The sequence below is a fragment of the Patagioenas fasciata genome, chromosome 2 (genome assembly GCF_037038585.1).
Source record: "Patagioenas fasciata isolate bPatFas1 chromosome 2, bPatFas1.hap1, whole genome shotgun sequence".
Lineage (NCBI taxonomy): Eukaryota > Metazoa > Chordata > Aves > Columbiformes > Columbidae > Patagioenas > Patagioenas fasciata.
The window spans coordinates 165,085,531-165,103,543 of NC_092521.1; the positions used below are offsets into that span (position 1 = coordinate 165,085,531).

The 18,013-nt window shown below is 39.9% G+C and overlaps 1 protein-coding gene across 2 annotated transcripts in view; it reads left to right on the forward strand.

The window, feature by feature from the left end:
- Positions 1-8,260: 8,260 nt before the first annotated feature.
- MINDY4 (MINDY lysine 48 deubiquitinase 4) overlaps positions 8,261-18,013 on the forward strand; it is a 75,273-nt gene continuing 65,520 nt past the window's right edge. The window contains exons 1-5 of one of the 2 annotated variants that reach the window (XM_071805374.1): positions 8,261-8,549; positions 11,013-11,132; positions 12,377-12,582; positions 14,034-14,292; positions 15,365-15,783. In XM_071805374.1, coding sequence (XP_071661475.1) covers positions 8,487-8,549; positions 11,013-11,132; positions 12,377-12,582; positions 14,034-14,292; positions 15,365-15,783 — 1,067 coding nt within the window. In that variant the 5' untranslated portion in view covers positions 8,261-8,486. The remainder of the gene's footprint in view (positions 8,550-11,012; positions 11,133-12,376; positions 12,583-14,033; positions 14,293-15,364; positions 15,784-18,013) is intronic. The other variant, XM_065832210.2, reaches the window with a different exon arrangement.

Sequence of the window (18,013 nt, forward strand, 5' to 3'; positions counted from 1 at the left end):
ATACTGCATTAGAAGCCCAGATAAAATATGGATGAAAAGGGCAAAAAAGAAAAAGAAAAAGAAATTACTTCTTGCTTGGCTCCACAGGGAGTTAAGAAGGCTGTCAGAAGGAAAAGGTCAGAATTTAAAGAAATGGAAAGCTTGACCACATTCAGAGAATAGAAAAGCCATACAGCATAGTAGGTCGAATGTAAACAAGAAATTAAGAGGGTGGAAATTAATTCAACCAGCACCTTAAAATGGATACTCAACTTCACAGTAAAAGGTTCTTTAAAAACATAGTGACTTCTCATTAGTAAGCTACATTGCCTCAGGGTTGGAAAGAAGATAACCAGGACTTGTCAAGGAGCATGTTTTCTACTATGTATTTCAATACTTTTCCAGATATCAGCAGTTATTTCCTCTATTCCTTTTCACAGCAGCTCTAGAATAGAATACAGTCATCACAAGCTACTCTACATTTTTAAATAAAATATACAATTGTTGATATGAAATGGAATTATTTCTAACAAATATCTGCACTAATGAGACAACTTCAAGCTAAATGCATTCTTTTCCTCAAACCCAAATTCTATAAATTGAAGTGGGTGTCGCAGCATTCAAGAGCTTAAGTGCTGCTTTGAAAGAATCTGACAATTATTTAATAGAAATTCTTTCCTAGTACAATGTGGCTGATATATGTCTCACATCTAAGGTTAATTTAATGCCTTAAAAGTAGCATTTTGAGTACTGTTGTACGAAATAATTTGTCTTGGAAAAAATGTAGAGAACAAGGAAAGACAATTATTCATGTGAATAAAAGAATATGAATCACAAAAGAGAGAAAATTATACCTATATAATGCAGACATGCAAAGATCAATCCATTATGTTAGGTGACACAAAGAAAGGAGATTTAAATTGCAGGGTAAAATCATAGCTACGTACAGCACTTTGTTTTCTTTAAGTAGAAAGGAATCTGGTTTACCACTGGCAGGTGAATATAGGGATCAGGGTCATTTGGGAAACATTAGATATGTGAAAATAGAAAGGTAACGAGTTAGAAAGGGCTGGATGCGTGTTTGCTGGTCAGTACCTTTATCTTTCTGCACTTCGCCAGCACAGTTTGTCTTGTCTCCTCATTAAACTTTGTTTCTAATTAAAGTCCTGGGTAAGTGTCTCTCTAATCTGCAGCTGTGTGTGTACACAGAGTTCTGAGCCATCTGTTTCCTTCTCATGCTTTTAACTCATTTTTTCCTCACACCTCTGACACCTCTGGTTCAATTAAAGGCTGGGAAAAAAGAAAAAGACAACAGAAAATGAAACAACAGTGGAGCTAAAAATGCTTTGGCAACAAGGAGCTCAGCCACCTTTCTTGTTTAGCACCCCAAAAAACAGTCAAGTCCTTTCCTGTACAAAATAATCACTCTGCAAAACCTTATTTAAAAAAATGCCTTTTGCTCACAAGAAATTTATGCATTTCACACTCAGAAAATCTTCATGCATCTGACTTTCTCCTTTAATAGACAACAAAATGTTTTACATTTTTACAAAAGAAACACAGGAACATGAACTAGACAAATAAAGATCACTTTGAACAGCATATAAGACATCAGGCTTAAGTATAATTATGTTCTCCACAGCACAGAGCAGAGAACAAAGGGAGTCAACAAACTGCAGCACATAGATAATTGTGTGCAGTTGTACAAGCAATACACAACCTGTTCTAATTACTTTGCACTGATATCAGCCTCTTATTGTATTCCAAATTCAGTACCAAAAAGATATCAACTAACTCCAGGTGCCTTTTAAAAGCCAGATCTATTCCACTCATTGTGCATTACTCATTTTGGAAAATAATGTTATTTTCAGACACCATGATGCTCAAAGAATATTTTACGAACCCTTTCCAGACCTCACATTTGATGGATTGCTGAACCTGCCACTCACATTACTGTCAGTATTTCCCTTAGCCCCCAACCAGAAAGATGTTTCTAGACCGCATACAATCAGTAGCTACTGGTGCTGAACCAGCCAAATTAAACTACACACCAGGCTACCCCAGCTGCTGTGTGAGCAGTCGGTGAGCTCAATGTGCCTACTATGACTGTCACCAACTGGGATCCCGAAGCCGGGATAGTGATATTTGTGAGTCTGATGACTAATTAAAACCAGAAACCTGTAACGCAGCCCCAGTTACTGTTGATTAACAGACCCATACAGACAGAAGCATCATTTCCCCAGAGTGTGACCGCTCAGCGGCCCTTTGCTCAGACACAGATGAAGGATATGTGGGAAATTTGCAGTTAACAGCCTCAGTAACCCGTCTGCAGCAGCTGTGGAGATGCTGAGAAACTGGAGCAGGTGGGATGCATCTGATGGCTTAGGAAAAAAGTAGTTAAGTGCACAGGAAGAAAAGTCAGAATTGAGTTAAACCATTGGGAGCTGGTGTCCCATCTGTAGGTTACACAGCTCCCTGCTGCCAAATCGGATTTGCTGCATTAGGAGGGGCTGCAGGTGATACTGATAATCATGTTTATGTGACTATCCAGATGAGGTGGCCAGGCACCCCTGTGGCTCAACAGCATCACACCCTGGCAGACAGTGTCACACAATGCAACCAAAAATCATTCTGAACTCCTTTTGGGAAAAGAAATCTGACACTATTGCTGTCTACAGCTGCCTGAAAGGAGCTTGGAGCATGGAGGGGGTTGGTCTCTTCTTCCAAGTAACAACTGACAAGATGAGGGGAAATCGCCTCAAGTTGCACCAGGGTAGGTTTAGATTGGATATTAGGAAAAATTCTTCGTGAAAGGTTTGTCAGTTATTGGAATAGGCTGCCCAGAGCAGTGGCTGAGTCACCATCCCTGCTGGTATTTAAAAGACATATAGATGTGGCATGAAGGGACATGGTTTAGTGGTGGACTTGATGATCTTAAATGTCTTTTTGAACCTAAATGATTCTATTTCAGGATAATCTCTACAATCTACTCCTCAGGATGTAATTCACATTAGGAGGGATGGAGTTTGCAATGTTGTAGGCTGTAAGAAGGAGCAGGCCGCAACAGTGATCTCTGAGAAAGGACATCACAAAACACTTTGTCTCAGGACAAATTACTTCCAGGCTGTCCTAAAACAAATCAAACAACAGTGGAAAAATCCATTGTGTGCCCAAACTTCATCAAATTAGAAAAGTACTTGAGCTTAAAGATATTTAACAGAACATCTGGAAGTCTTTAGGGAACTCTCAAGGGGAAAGAATACACCATGGCAGGTCAGGTATGCTACTGAGAGAGCTCCAGCCTGTGGCTGACACCACACGGGAGCAAGAACCACTATACTTATTGCCTCAAACTTCCATATGGTCCATATTCATCGCAGAAATTTTGATGGACTGAATGCATCATTTGGCAAAAATAAGGTAATATGGTAATAAGACTGGGAAATAGGAAAAGTGTTTCTCTAATTGTTTTCTCTTCTCCTCAGCCCCCCAGGCTCAATTTGTGGTCAAAGACTGGTGGACAACAAATGAGCTCAAGTAAAACATCCCAATTGATATCTACACCACGACCCATGTGTATGTAATGATTGTGTAACCCATGTGTATGTAACCCATGTGTATGTAACAATTACCTTGCCAATATAATACGCCCAGGCAGGATCTCTCAGTAAAGCATATTTATTAACAATTTTGCAAAACTGGGTGTTCTGCCTGAAGATAGACACACAGAATAGGTCAAAAAGCCCCTGTTTATATCTCCCCCAAATCCCAGCTGCAAATTCCCTCCCCTGTTCCCCATGGGTTGGTACTGCAGGTTTACAGACTACCAACCCTGCCTCAGTTTACCTGTCTCGTTCATCTAATTCTAAGAACCCTCGGATGTCTCTCAGTCCTTTCCCCACAACGGGGTCAGGCACCAAGTCCCCAGTTTTGTAAAAATAACGTCCCTCCTTCAATGGCTCCTTACAGGTGGAGAACGCTGTGCTGGAGCAGGGAAAGGTGTGAAGGGTGAGGAGCAGCGGAGAAGCTGCTATGGACTGACTGCAACCCCCATTCCCCATCCACACTGTGCCACTAGATGGAGAGGACTTATAGAGGAGTCAGGAATGAAGGAGTTGAGTCTGGGAAGAAAGAGGGGCAGGAGAAACATTTCTGTTTCTCACCACCATGCTCTGTTTTTTTAATTGAAAATAAATTACATTAAATTTCCCCAAGTTGAATGCGTTTTGTCCATGACAGTAGTTGGCATGCGATCTCCCTGTCTTTAATCTAGATCTACAGGATAGCACCTTTACTTTGCAATTGTTGTTAGCAAAATCATGTTCCACTTTCATTTTGCACTATAGTGGCCTGGAATGAAGGGGGAGACAGAGGCATGTATACCATAGCAAGCATTCTTTCACAGCCCCCGTCATGTTCTAGGAACACATAAAATGCCAGTGAGTTAATGCATGGCAGTCAACAAGCACTGACAACAGTAAGGAACAGCCAGGCCCTTTGCACGTCCAGTTTTTTGAATGGATGGCAAATTACCTCCCCTGATATCCTGAAGGCACATGGTAGTTGAAAACCACCACAAGGCTACTTTCCTTTCACCAGATATCCCCAAAAGACTTGGAGAAACTAACCAAAACTTTTTCAAAATAACATTTCCCCAAGCACTCCAAGAATCTGTTACCGTTCAAAACCTCCTGACCAGGTTCTGTGCGGTATTCCACACATGGAAGGTATAATGTTTAATACCAAATGTATTTATTTGAATGTATTTGATATTACATGAGATTTCTGATTTAGCAGAGTGATATAAAATATACTAACACCACAATACAAATCTAAGAAATTGCAATATGCAGTTCAAGCGCGATACCAGTATGATCCCCATTACAGGTCTCTATATGTTCATAGTTATGATACTGGGCATCCCCTGTAACTGCGAAAAAATAAGGAGGTTGAAGCCAGGTCAAGCCTTCAAAATCCTTTTGCTAAATCGTTTAGTTTTTATAGTCCCTGTTGGGCTGATCCACCTATACATTCCCTCTCCATGCTGGTCTGGGTAACTCAGGGAGACATTCGCACTCTTTTCATTAACTGAGGGAGAAACATTCACACCACCAATTGATCCACTTAGCCGTTGATAGCTGTTTATCTAAAACAAAGACCACCCTCCCGGCCCCCTTTGTGCTGAGATAAAGTCAGCTGCTTTGCATTATTTCTTGAGCTTTGTGGCTGCACCTGCCTTACCCATCTCCACCCATCATTCTTCCATTGTAGAGGTTCATTCAGTGAGTCACATTCCACCCTTTGTCAGTCACAGAGCTGACAAGCATCTGTGGCAGATTTAAACCTGAGCTTTCAGCTGATGCCTTACCAAATAAAACTATACAAAAACCAGCTAGTTGTTCTTGCAGTTATGCTACATCTGGACATAAAGCTAATCCATAAGCAAGCAAAACACATGGTCTGGAAGTAGCTGAAAAGAGCTTGCCTGAATGGATGGATACAGGTTTTCAAGCAAAGAGACCAGGGAAGAGGGGGGGAGAACTGTGCTGGATGCAAAGCAGTGGCCCGAATACACACAGATCTACTATGCCAAAAAACGATGTGCTTGTGGATCAGGACCAAAAGGAAGGTCAACAAGAGCCATTGCTGTGGGGATCTGCCATGGTCTGCCCCATAGAGAAGGAATGACAGCTTCTTCTGAGAACTGGAAGAGGCACCACCATCACCAGGTCCTGCTTCTTATGGAGGAATTTAAACACCTCGGCATCTCACAGAATAGAAATATGGCCTGGCACAAGCAAACAAAGAGAATTCTGGAGTGTGTTGACAATAATGTGTTGATGTTGTGTAGGTAAGTTTATACATAGGGTTGCTCTACTTGATCTGCATAAGGAAAAAATGACGGGTGACATGAAGGTCAAATGCAAAGTTCTGCAATAAGAATGAAATAAACCTCCACAATAACACAGCCTAATGTGTTGGTTCTGAAGCAACTTTGCAGGAAAGGATTGTGGAAAGCAGACAAACAAGCTGAAAATGAGTCAGTAGGATGCACTTACAGCAAAGGCATCTAACCACATACTGGGCTGCACTAGTAAAAGCACAAAACCAGCACATCAAAAGAAGGGTTTAAGCTCTTTTGTGAAGTACTCCGGAGGCTACATACAGAAAAAAAGTGTTTTGTTTTGCTTCCCCTACTACTCAGTTTAAGAGAGAGATTAATAAAGTGGAGAAGTACAGCAAGGCACCAGTGAGGCAGTTAAGGGGTTGAAGCACATGAGACACAAGGAGAAACTGAGAGGGTAGTGTATGATCCGATTTAAGATGAAAAGATCAGGTGAGGGTCTAGATGCTACACATACAATTATTGAAGGGGGTTTAAAGAAAAGACAGACTCGTCTCAGAGGGCACATTAAAGGGGTAAGAGGAAACAAACAGGAGCTGTAGCAAGGGAAACTTTAACTAATTAAGAAAAATAGGTCACCTACCTAAAAGTGGTCAAACAATGGAAAAGGTTACCCAGGTTGTGGAATGTCCATTCTGGGACAATATTCTGCTTTGAGCAGGGTACTCTGCTACATGACCTCTCCAACCTAAATCAGATCCCCAAAGCTGAAGTGTCACCCCAGTCCCTCCTGTTAGCATATTGTGTAACTGGCTAATGTAGGTGCAATCTGAAAGGGAAGATTCAATGGATTAATAGTTCCACTCCAGACACTGCTACTGTGAGAGATCCTGCTTAATTTAGCAGCTGCATTTTTTGTTTGTTTGTCTTATAAAAGAGTGCAATTTTACTAAAGAAACATACAGGGTTAAAAGCTGCATTATACCACAGGAGTAATAGGTTGCAAATGTAAAGGGCCATTGAAGGAGGAATGTTGTTTTTACAACACTGGGGACCTGGCACCTGACCCTAGAGTGTGGTGGGAGGACTGAGAGACATCAGACTGTGAATCTGTAATGTCAAACAAAGTCTCTTCGAACTAACCCCAGAATGCAAACTGATTATTTAAAACATTAAGCTATGGGGAAGGGTGATGAAAGAGTAAGGAATCCATATTTTTAAATAAATCAATGAGGGGAGGGGGTTGTTAGTATTAGATGAATGAGACAGGTAAACTGAGGCAGGGTTGGGCAGTCTGTAAACCTTGCAGTACCAACCCATGGGGAACAGGGGAGGGAATTTGTGGATGGGATTTGGGGGGATATAAGCAGGGGCTTTTTGCCCTGTTCCGTGTGTCTGCCTTTGGGTAGAACACCCAGTTTTGCAAAATTGTTAATAAAATCTGCTTTACAGAGAGATCCTGCCTGGGCCTATTATATTGGCAAGGTAACTGTTTCCTACAACGTGACCTCTTCAACCTAAATCAGATCCCCACGTCCAAAGTGTTACCATAATCCCTCCCATTGGCATGTTGTGTAACCGGCTAATGTAAATGCAATCTGAAAGGGAAGATGCAGTTGATGGATTCTCTCACCCTAGACACTGCCAGTGTCAGAGATTAAGCCTAATTTAGCAGCTGCATTTTTTGTTTGTTTTACACAAGAGTGTAGTTTTAGTAAAGAAACATATAGTTTTAAAAGCTGCATTATACCACAGGGGTAATAGGTTGTGAATGCAAGAAGCCATGGAAGGAGGAATGATGTTTTTACAAGACTGGGGATCTGGCACCTGACCCTAGAGTGTGGTGGGAGGACTGAGAGACATCAGACTGTGGATCCTTAATGTAAAACAAAGTCTCTTTGAACTAACCCCAGAATGCTAACTGATTATTTAAAACATTAAGCTAGGGAGAAGGGTGATGAAAGAGCCAGGAATCTATATTTTAAATAAGTCAATGAGGGGAGGGGGTTGTTAGAATTAGATGAATGAGACAGGTAAACTGAGGCAGGGGTCGGGTAGTTTGTAAACCCTGCAGTGCCAACCAATGGGGAGCAGGGGAGGGAATTTGTGGCTGGGATTTTGGGGGATATAAGCAGGGTCTGTTTGCCGTATTCCATGTGTCTACTTTCAGGTAGAACACCCAGTCTTGCAAAATCGTTATTAAAATATGTTTTGCTGAGAGATCCTGCTGAGCCTATTATATCGGCAAGATGATTGTCTTGTACAAAGTGAAAGTTGCATTATACCACAGGAGTAATAGGTTGTGAATAACTACGCTTATTAAAAATATCAGTTAGAAAATTGCCCCTTCTCTCAGATTTGGACATTGCTTTCTCAAAAATGTTCTCATTTTAAAGCAACTCCCGACTTGCTTGCGGCAGCGTTGCACCATGAGCTTCCTTCCCAGGGGGAGGAGTTCTCTCCGTTTCCGATGACATGGTCTCCAGAGCAACCTTCCTCCCGCAACTGGACTGCACACAACCGCTCCGCCACCGTCCAGCCACCGCTGCTCCAGGCCTGTGCTGCTCCAAAGCCGCCCCGAAGAGCTGAAATGTCTGATTTGAACGATTTGTCAGGTGAAGCAAAGAATACCCCCCCTAAGTACGCTTTGGGCTAAAAAAATATGGACAACTCCTTTGTGGAAGAAGTGGCTGCATCACTGGTGAGGGAATTTCTCAGTAGAAAGGTAATTTGTCTTGATTTTCTCCAGTTAGTGCAAATGAGAATGACACGTGGAAAATGTAAAGCGCTGTAATGTTGAGGAATGCTGGGAGGGGGGGACTTATTCCAGCCTTAAAGCAGCGAGAATTGAAGCGTGACGAGCCTGGCGGGTAAGTGTCTGCACTACATTTCCCACAATGCTTTTTTATTGCTGAATATCAAACCAGCTTCCTCCTCCTGTGAGAAATCCCGATTCTTACCCACACACCCCTGTAAAACCCAAGATTAAATCAAGAAATGCAGTTTCTTTTTTTATCTCATTAGTTATATGTCTTACTATTATCCTTGTGTTTCCAAGAGGCATGCACAACTTCCCAGGAAAAAGACCTAAAACAATTAATTTTTTAACTGTGTTTTTTTTTTCCTGGTTTTCAGTAACAGCAAATTTATCTGGGGGGAAGAATTCAGGGAGAAGGGGAGGAAATAGGTTATTGTACTTTTCACAAACTTAATGCTGTAAAGGAAACTTTGTCCCATACGTAGGTGTGGGGAGTGTGAGATTGAGCAGTAGAAAAGGCACCTTCACGTTTCCAGGTGAAAGTACCTACCACCTTGTATTTATGTTCAGTCCTAAGGAATTATTGCTGATGTCCAGCCTAGTCAGTCCCTAAGTGTCAGGAATGAGCTCGTATCAGAAATGAAACAGCCGCTACCTTACTAAGTGCTACAGAAACCTCAATTTTATTCATCTGTTTTGCATCCAATCTCCAAACGCACACTTTCAATGTTTGTAAACAAAGCCGAAACATTTGCCAACAGAATTTCAGATGCAGAATTTATTATTTGCCGTTTACTGCCAGAAGTATGAGAGGCTCTAGTCTGTCAGCTCAACTGATTGCAAAGGTTTTTCAAATTCAAGGCATTTACATTTCTGATTTAGGTAGCTATAAAGGTAAAACTGAATAAAAACATAGAAAGAAAGGAAAAGCCTTGCTGGGAAAACAGACCATACAGCTCATAATAGTAACTTATACTTGAATTGCCACATCTGTTTCATACTATATATTCAGGAGCTGAAACAAGGGGCACTGATAGTCTCTCATGCTTCTGTACAAGTGTCCCCTGCTTCCCCCAAATATTTAGTACACGTCAGAGCCAACTGTGATAAAGACCTGTTATTTACTACGGCTTGTCTCTAGTTCCCTAAATCTGAGCCAGACAATCCACCTGCAGACGTGACAATAACTCTGAAGGAAGGAAATAGAAGGAAACGGGACTTTCTCCAAATGGTGGTTTGGTGTTGTACCACTTAAATTAGTTGTGGGAAACTGCAGCAAGTCTGTGGAATCCTTGACAGAAAGTATGGGAATAGAGATCAGCCTTGAAGATATTAAGGTTTACCCTTGAGAAGGCTGGGAGTAAAGGAGTATCCAGAGATATCAAGTTGTACCCGTGAGAGAGAAGAGAGTAGAAGAATAATATGAATTATAGCAAAATTAGCCAATGAGATGTTAGTGCTGTAACTTGTAACCAATAGTGAAAAGACACATGAACTGGTAGATTTGTATAAAAAAGCACTTGTAGCAATAAATGGCATCTACTACTTTCATCCTGAAAGAACTTGGTCCATGTTGTTTGTCCGCCTCAACCATGACAATTAGTTTGGGATCTGATTCTGACATTTCACAATGAATCAGTCTCTCCCTCCAAAATGTGAGATGCTCACACATTTTGTCTCTGAAGTGCTAGAGTTAGGTTTTAGTGCTAGATTTGAGTTATGGTTTAGTGCTAGAGTTAGGTTATGTTACAGTTTGACTCAATGATCCTGAGGGTCTCTTCCAACCAAAATGCTTCTATGATTCTATGAAGTACCCATGCATGCTGACTACAGATACCAAGTAGTTGAGGAAGTCTGAAGACCCCAAACCAGCTGATGCCATGGAGATCTGACTGATTTCCAACCTGAGACTGATGAGAATAACTTCAACGCATGATAAAGGTTCTGAAATCTGCTCTGAACCCTCTTAGAACTAGAATACATCTGACAATCAGCCTTTGCAATTACCCAAGTCAGAATCACATTTATGAAAAGCTGTATCATATCTTAATGGAAAAAGCAAACAGTGTTTCTGGAACTATTTGAACCAGAAGCCTCGGCATTAACATGGCCCTTCATACAGACCAGTCAGTCTTAATAAGGCTGTTTAGCAGCTGAAATCACCTGCATGAATGTCTTTTTTTTTTTTTTAAAGCTCAATAATTTCAACCTCACAGGCAACATTGCCACCTTAATTAGTTTCACATCTGTGGGCTTTAGTAATGCAAGGTTACACCATTAAAGTACAGGTTCTGAGAGTTAGCTTGTCGTTAATTATGGTCATTTTAACATATCCAGACATTTCATATTACTTTCAAGAAGCCAAAAATAAAAGCTTTGGTAAGTTGTACTGTCTCAGCTATTCTGAATTCTGACACTTTTCCTTCTCAGGGTTTGAAGAAAACCATCACTACCATGGACCGAGAGCGCCCGCGTTCTGCACTTAGCATCAATAACAGGAATGAACTTCGAAATGTCCTACATCTGCACTCCTTGTACAAACAGAACAAGGTAAGGAAATGGATTGTGCTTCCCAAAATGTGCTATCAGATCCTACGAAACCAGATCAAGACCGTGGTGCATGTAAATGGGCAGAGAACTCTGCCCTTTGTCTGGTTCTGCATTGCTGTGGACACCCTGACACCTCTCTGAGGAACAGAGAGCTTGAAATTTAGGTGACATTGCAGCTCATGGGACAAAGCTGAGAACCTGGCAGTTCATGAACCCTTGTTACAAACCGCAACCTCTTCCAATAAACCAGGAGCAATTATTCACCTTTTCCATCATTATGGCTAGATTATTCAATTTTAGGAGTGCTTGTGCGTCCCTTTTTTACTTGCAACTTTATATAAGACCTGGTAGATAAAATTACACTTTTAGCATTTATTCTTTGAAACATAACATAGATCACAATATTTAATGTCAGGGAGATCAATTGATAATTTTGATTTAGTCCTTAGACCATGTCCTGTCCACTCATGACTTAAGACACTGCAGTTTTTTTGGTAAGCAGCATAAGACTGTCCAGTAATAACTAACTTACAAAACATCTCCCAATGTAGTTCTATCACTGCAGCAGACATTGTAGAATGTTTTTCTTAAGCTCTAAACTTCTGTGGTGTTTGGTTTGATTTGATGTGTGGGATTTTGTTTGTTTGGTTGGTTGGTTTTTGTTTTGGTTTGTTTTTTTTTCCAATTGAATGCTTATATACACAGGACACATTTTCCACCATACTGTTGATAAGCAGAAAAACAAGTGGGGTGGGGTGTTGCCTTATAAAGGGCTGTCTCACACACGTGAGTGGAGTTCTAGAGTCAATGCTTCTCACCAAGTTCTGAAAAAACACAAGTACTGAAGTCAGGTACAAAAAATACTTGCAGTTCAGTCTACATTCTTCAGAAGCTGACCAGGTTAACAGTAGAAAAGGTATGTTCTAGCATGGTTATGATACTTTGCAATGCTTATCTGAAATGAGAATAAGGAATGAACGTTAACAGGTTGTTTATTCTGTATCAGTGGCTACTTCATTTAACACATCAACACCTTTGAGCTCTAGACACTCCTTAGCTGACATCTCTGACCTTCCTATATTGTTTATGCAGTCACATTTAGGGTAAAACCTCAAGCTGCTATCTCTGGAAAGCAATTAACCTGTTCAGCTACTCCACAGCATAAAATGAATATCCTATTTTAGGCTGCAGCAAGACTAACAAAGAGTTTCAATAGTGACCAAGAACATTTTACTTTTGCATAGGCAAAGGAGAACCCACTGAAAACACTCCTTGAAATTATTACTAATTATTTCCTTGAGCACCGTGGGACTTCCAGAAGCATCAGCTCAAGTTCTGCTCTGTCAGCTCCTCAAAGTAAGAGCTCAACATCTCACCCACCCGACTTGGATGAAGATCATGTCCGTGGGAGTTCCATTGTGCCTAACGAGAACGAAACTCAAGTTTACAGGTACAGTCCTATTTCCTTCTCTTTGCCCTGTCTAGTCACTACTTTTTAATTAAGGGTTAAATAAGGATACTAGTGTTAAAGTTTTATCATTTATACCATCAGCTACACCACCTTTTATTAGTTACCCTAGTACCACAAAGCTTACCTCTCCAGATTATTAAAACAAACTAGGCAAGCTACCAAAAATGCTTTTATGCTCCCTGCCAATTACAAAGTTTGATAATCTCAATTGCCTCTTTCAGGCACTGAAGCACATAGAAATCTGAGTTTTATGCCTTGTAAATTGGAAAATAGTCAAATGGAAGTGTATTCTGATGAGAAACTAACACCTGCACTCAAACTACAAGGATATTCATGTTTTACATAGTCAAAAGCAAGGCCTACTATCTTAAATCCACTATTGTTACAAACACTATAGGTTCAATTATTTCCATGCTGCAAAACATCTGAAAGCAGCATGTAGCCAAGACTTTCGATTGCATTTATTAGTGCCTCAAGGTGGAGTAACAGCCCTGTGCTTCAACAGAAAGCCTTTAAAATGAACACAGAAGAGTAATTCACCTTCCCAGCTTTGACTCTTGGGGAACTAATCAAGTTTCATTCCTCATCCTAGACACAGCATGCTTATGGTAGCTAAGTCTGAGAATCAGTGCTTGCAGGCCCAGAAACTCCTTCTTTATAGGAGAAGGAAACCAAGATTTTTGATGCTACCGACTGAGAAGCAACACTTGAAAAGGAGGCAGTGCAAAAAAAGAGTTAGTTGCTTCTCTTTTTCAGATACAGGAGTTTTTAGCATGTTGTCAGTGATCTCTCCCCCTGGCACTATCCCACCTAACACTGCTGCCTCAGACCCGCCTCATTTTCTCCCTCTGTCCTACAAGACACTGCAGAACTGAACACAATACTCCAGGTGTGGCCTCACCAATGCAGAGTACAGGGGAAGCATCACTGCCCTTGTCCTGCTGACCACGCTATTATCAATGAAAAGCCCAAATACAAAAGTACCTTCCATTTTGAACTAAAATAAGTGTCCTACATTTGAAGAAAGAGCGAAAGGGGTCTATAGAGTCAGTCTAAGTTATACAATAACAGAGGATGTTGGCTAAAATGTTAACAAATTTTCAAACTGCTAACTAAGCAGAATGAAGAAGGAATGGGAACTGCTGGTGGTAGCTTAGGATCTGTCTGGTATGATACATGTAGTACATATCAAAATAAGTAAGCATAAGATTAAAGTGTTACACATATTATAACCCATTGTGACACATAATAATAATATTGAAATAATGTCCTGAAGACCTACACATAGATGTTTAAATGAATAGTGATTATATTTGATTACCATCTGTAGATAATTGACAGCAGTGCTTTAATTAGTCAAGCAGATGTTTTCATTAATTTCATTGTGCATTACTTTGCTGTTTGAAGTTTTACCTTTTTCTTTCTTGTAGATGTGATGTTGAGAATCCACCAGATAAAATCCTTCCATCCAGAAAACATCAGCACAGAAGTGAAAAATGCCACACATGGACAATACACAACAGCCACGTACCCTCTGATGGGGATAAGAAGTTAAAAGATAGTCGGGAAGATTTAAAAACAGCGATGACTTCTGAGGAGCTGAAATCCACAGTGAAGGAGAAGACCAAGCCCAGGTCTGGTCTTATTGTCAGAGGAATGATGGCTGGACCAGTAGCAAGCTCACCAGAGGTGATTTCCAACACTTACAAAATATTTAGCTTGGCTGTGGATTTTGTATCTAACCTTCTCCAATAAAGTCATTTGCAAATAGTATTAAAATTACTCCTGCATGCTAATCCATTAAATCTGCGGTCTGAAAACATGTGGTAAGTTAGGGAAGTGGTTCTGGTTAATTCAGAAACTCAAATTATTTCAGTTATAACCACTAAGTGAAATTTCCCCTGCATGTCTGTTATGTTAGATCACAGAATTTCTCTATAAATCTTGTCCATTCTTCATATCTCTTGACAGATGAGATTTTCCGTTTTCCTAGGAAAACTGTTTTTTATCTTAGCACTATCTACAGCTTTCAAAGTTTCCTTAGCCATGGGTATATATTTTACTCAGGTTTTCCCAAAACCTCATATTTAATCATGAGTAGTTTGGAGTTGAAAATTACTTTCAGTTAGAAATGTGTTTCTAAATTGATCTAATGAGACTATATTCCATGAGTAAATGTTTTCAAAACGCAGCTCTGAAATGATTTCCTCTCTTTTTCTTTTCCCTTCATGCTGCTTTTATATAGACAGGAATTTTCCCTGTGTAAAATTAAGTGTGTAATAATGAGAAATTGAAATATTTAAAATGCATAATTTAGATAATACTAAAGAGAATATGGAAGTTAAATGAATTAACTGGATTTTTCTAAATGTCTTTTATTTGGAAATAAAGACTAAATACACGTCCGCAGTCTTTCCAGTAGAAAGTCTTATATGTTTTGGTTTCATGAGTTGGGTACAACCCAAAATGAAGCTTTTAGGAGATATTTTGTTGATGTTCTTGAAAGCAAGCAAGCAAGCAGTTTTTAACCTTTAACCTTTAAATAGAGCATCTTTAATACTGTTCAAATTACAAGGAAATGTATATGTCTGTGTTATTTATTATCAATTTTTAAGAAATATGATTTACTACATAACCTGATTCCTAATAATAAACAAGTTGCTTAGCTTGGAAATCAGTGACAGAGCTTCCCTTTGCTTTTTCATGTTTATTTAAAGTTGCGCAAATTTTAATCTATGGTTTTAATGGCCCTTATTTCTAGGATCTTCAAAAAAGGAGGCTTTCAAAACGATCCACTAGCACAAGCAACACCGCACAGTTCAAGGGTGAAGAACACGAAGAAAATGACCTGAGTGTCCCTAGTGCTGATATTCAAGAAAGCAAAGGATCTTCAACACACGTAAATACGGAATTTGCACCAAAGACTGTGCCCAGCTCACGCACAAGTTCGGCCTCCGAAAAACTAAGAAACATGCCCAAGGATACAGGTGACTCTTTTGCCAAACTGCTGTCTGAAAGAGAGAGGACCAGGACAGAAGAAAGAAAATCAGTTCCAAGCTTTGTTACAGACAGCAATGAAAAAAACCTTAAAGTCAGCACCTCCCACAGGCACTCAGGGGCTGGAAGAGAGAAGAGAGAAAGGTCTCTCAGGAAAAATGAGAGCCGGTTGTCAGGCCACAGGTAAGAATATGCCTTATGCAGTAATTGTGGAGTAAGAAGAAAAGGAGATGCTGGATTGAAAGGGGACTATCCCAGACCACCATTTAATGCAATGTACTGTGCTCCAGTGCTGTAGCAGGTGGTTTGAAATAGTTTCCTTCCTTCAGAGGGCTGGTTTTGTTTCAGCAAGAACAGAAGAGGGAGCTATTTCCTAAGCTTAGTCCCTGTAATCTGTTTCCAAAGCAAAACGGGGACATTCCTGCCAGATGATTTGAGTTAAAGCCCGTAGAGCGTTCGAATTCACGCTGAGCTTTGAGCTCCTGAAAACTCTCGCTGAAATCAGCAGGACTGGTGATACTCGTGAAGTGAAGTGGAAGTAACAGAGAGTGTGAGACTCCAAACAAACATCCACCATTCCAATATAAGGCCTGGCTCTTGCAAGACTGTTCTATCCCTTTGGCCAAACCCTGAGAGCCTTTCAGGATTTGGCCGGAGTGTTTGAGCACTTTGAGGCATGAAAAATTACAAAGTGGGAGCAGAGATTTGTCTGGATCCTCTCTCATTCTCTGTTATTGCTACCTAACGGCTCTAAGTATTTAGATGAGTAGCTGAAAATCTGTTTAAGATTAACCACGGCTAATTCATCCACAGGCATCTGCAATTCTGCTTTTGTTTCCAATGGAAAACTAAAGATATAAAAATCTTATTTTCCCTTCCCTTCACTGTACTTTCTCATTCTTTTTTCCCATATTCAAAAAATGCTGTTGTTGAATACCAGCTTCAGGCAACCATTGTCTACGTACAGGAAAAGAATATGAAACAAAACCACTGCCACGCTTCAAAAGGCAAGCTGAATGTTATCGAATAAATGCTTACAAACTGAGTGGGCAGAAATACCTAGATATAAAAATATCCTGGGGAAATATAGATCACACGTTTTAATGAAAGAAAGTGCCGTGCTTTTTTTTTTCATCAATTAATTCTTAGCTGCTGCATGCAGTGTGTGCAGCAGGGAAACTGTGTTGAGAGGCCAGGTTTGTGACTTGCTATTTCAATCTTTTAGTATCAACACGAAGTTAGATCTCTGAGTACCATATTTCCCATAAAAGTTTGCTCTCATTAAGAATTGACAGTTCTGTCTTTGTTTAAATAGGCACCATTTTGCTATCTTGACAGTGAGGAGGCATTTGGATTTCTGTGACGATCCAAATTAAATGTTTACCCGCAAAAAGGGCTTTGTAATTCAAGAGGGAGCACTAAGTCTTACAAAACCATAGACCAACGCACCCACCACAGATAGGAGAAAAGAAAAAATGCGAATTCATTTATTTGCCATGCTATTGCTGCAATTCCTTGTTTCTTTTTAGAGAAATGGAATCAAGTTAGCTAATCAATCAGTTGGAGACTAATGATGCAGATGTAGTCTTTGCTTGTTTATGGAACTGCTAGTGCTGAGATAACTAGCAATGGTTTAAAAGGCCAGTGCTTAACTGCAGTTATTATCTAATTGCTCATAACTGTAATGAAATACTGACTTTTAATAGAAAACCATGTGTTGTTTGTTTTTCTGCATGCTCCAGGGTTAATATTTATCCCCTTACAGACATAATGAGTGCACCACATTCCTTTAATCACAGAAAGGTAGAGGTGAAGAACAATTTGTTCACTTGCATCTTCATTTATCTGCACATTCCCTGGCATTATGATGTCTGAATTGTGCCACAGAGAAGGGAGAATAATGATCACAGAGAAATAGAACAAAAGGATTCTCTTCTTCCTTGTATTACAGAGGGAATAGGAATTTTTGTTCTGTTGGGTCAATGACAGCTCCCTGTATCATGATTGAATTCTGTTCCATGTCACTAGGAGTTATTCCATAAAGAAAGTATAATATGCTGTACAATTTGCATACCTACTCAGATGTAACTGTGAGTGCAATCTATAAGCCTTTTAAAAAAACTCCTGTATTTATAATCAATCAAAAAAAAAAACCCAAACCAAAATATATAGGTGGCAGCAAATCTTCATTTATCCTCAGCTGTAAACAAACAGCAGCTAATTTAATTTCTTGATTCATCTGGTTCTTTTATTGTACAATATATATTCTGTTAGTAATGATAACCATGCTGGTTGCTGGAAGCCCTAGGTACAGGAGATTATTATAAGGACAGTATTTCAATCTGAGGTTTAAATTTAATTTTCTCAGGAGTTTGACATCTGACTTTTCGTATTCCATGGCTTTAGGTTGTAA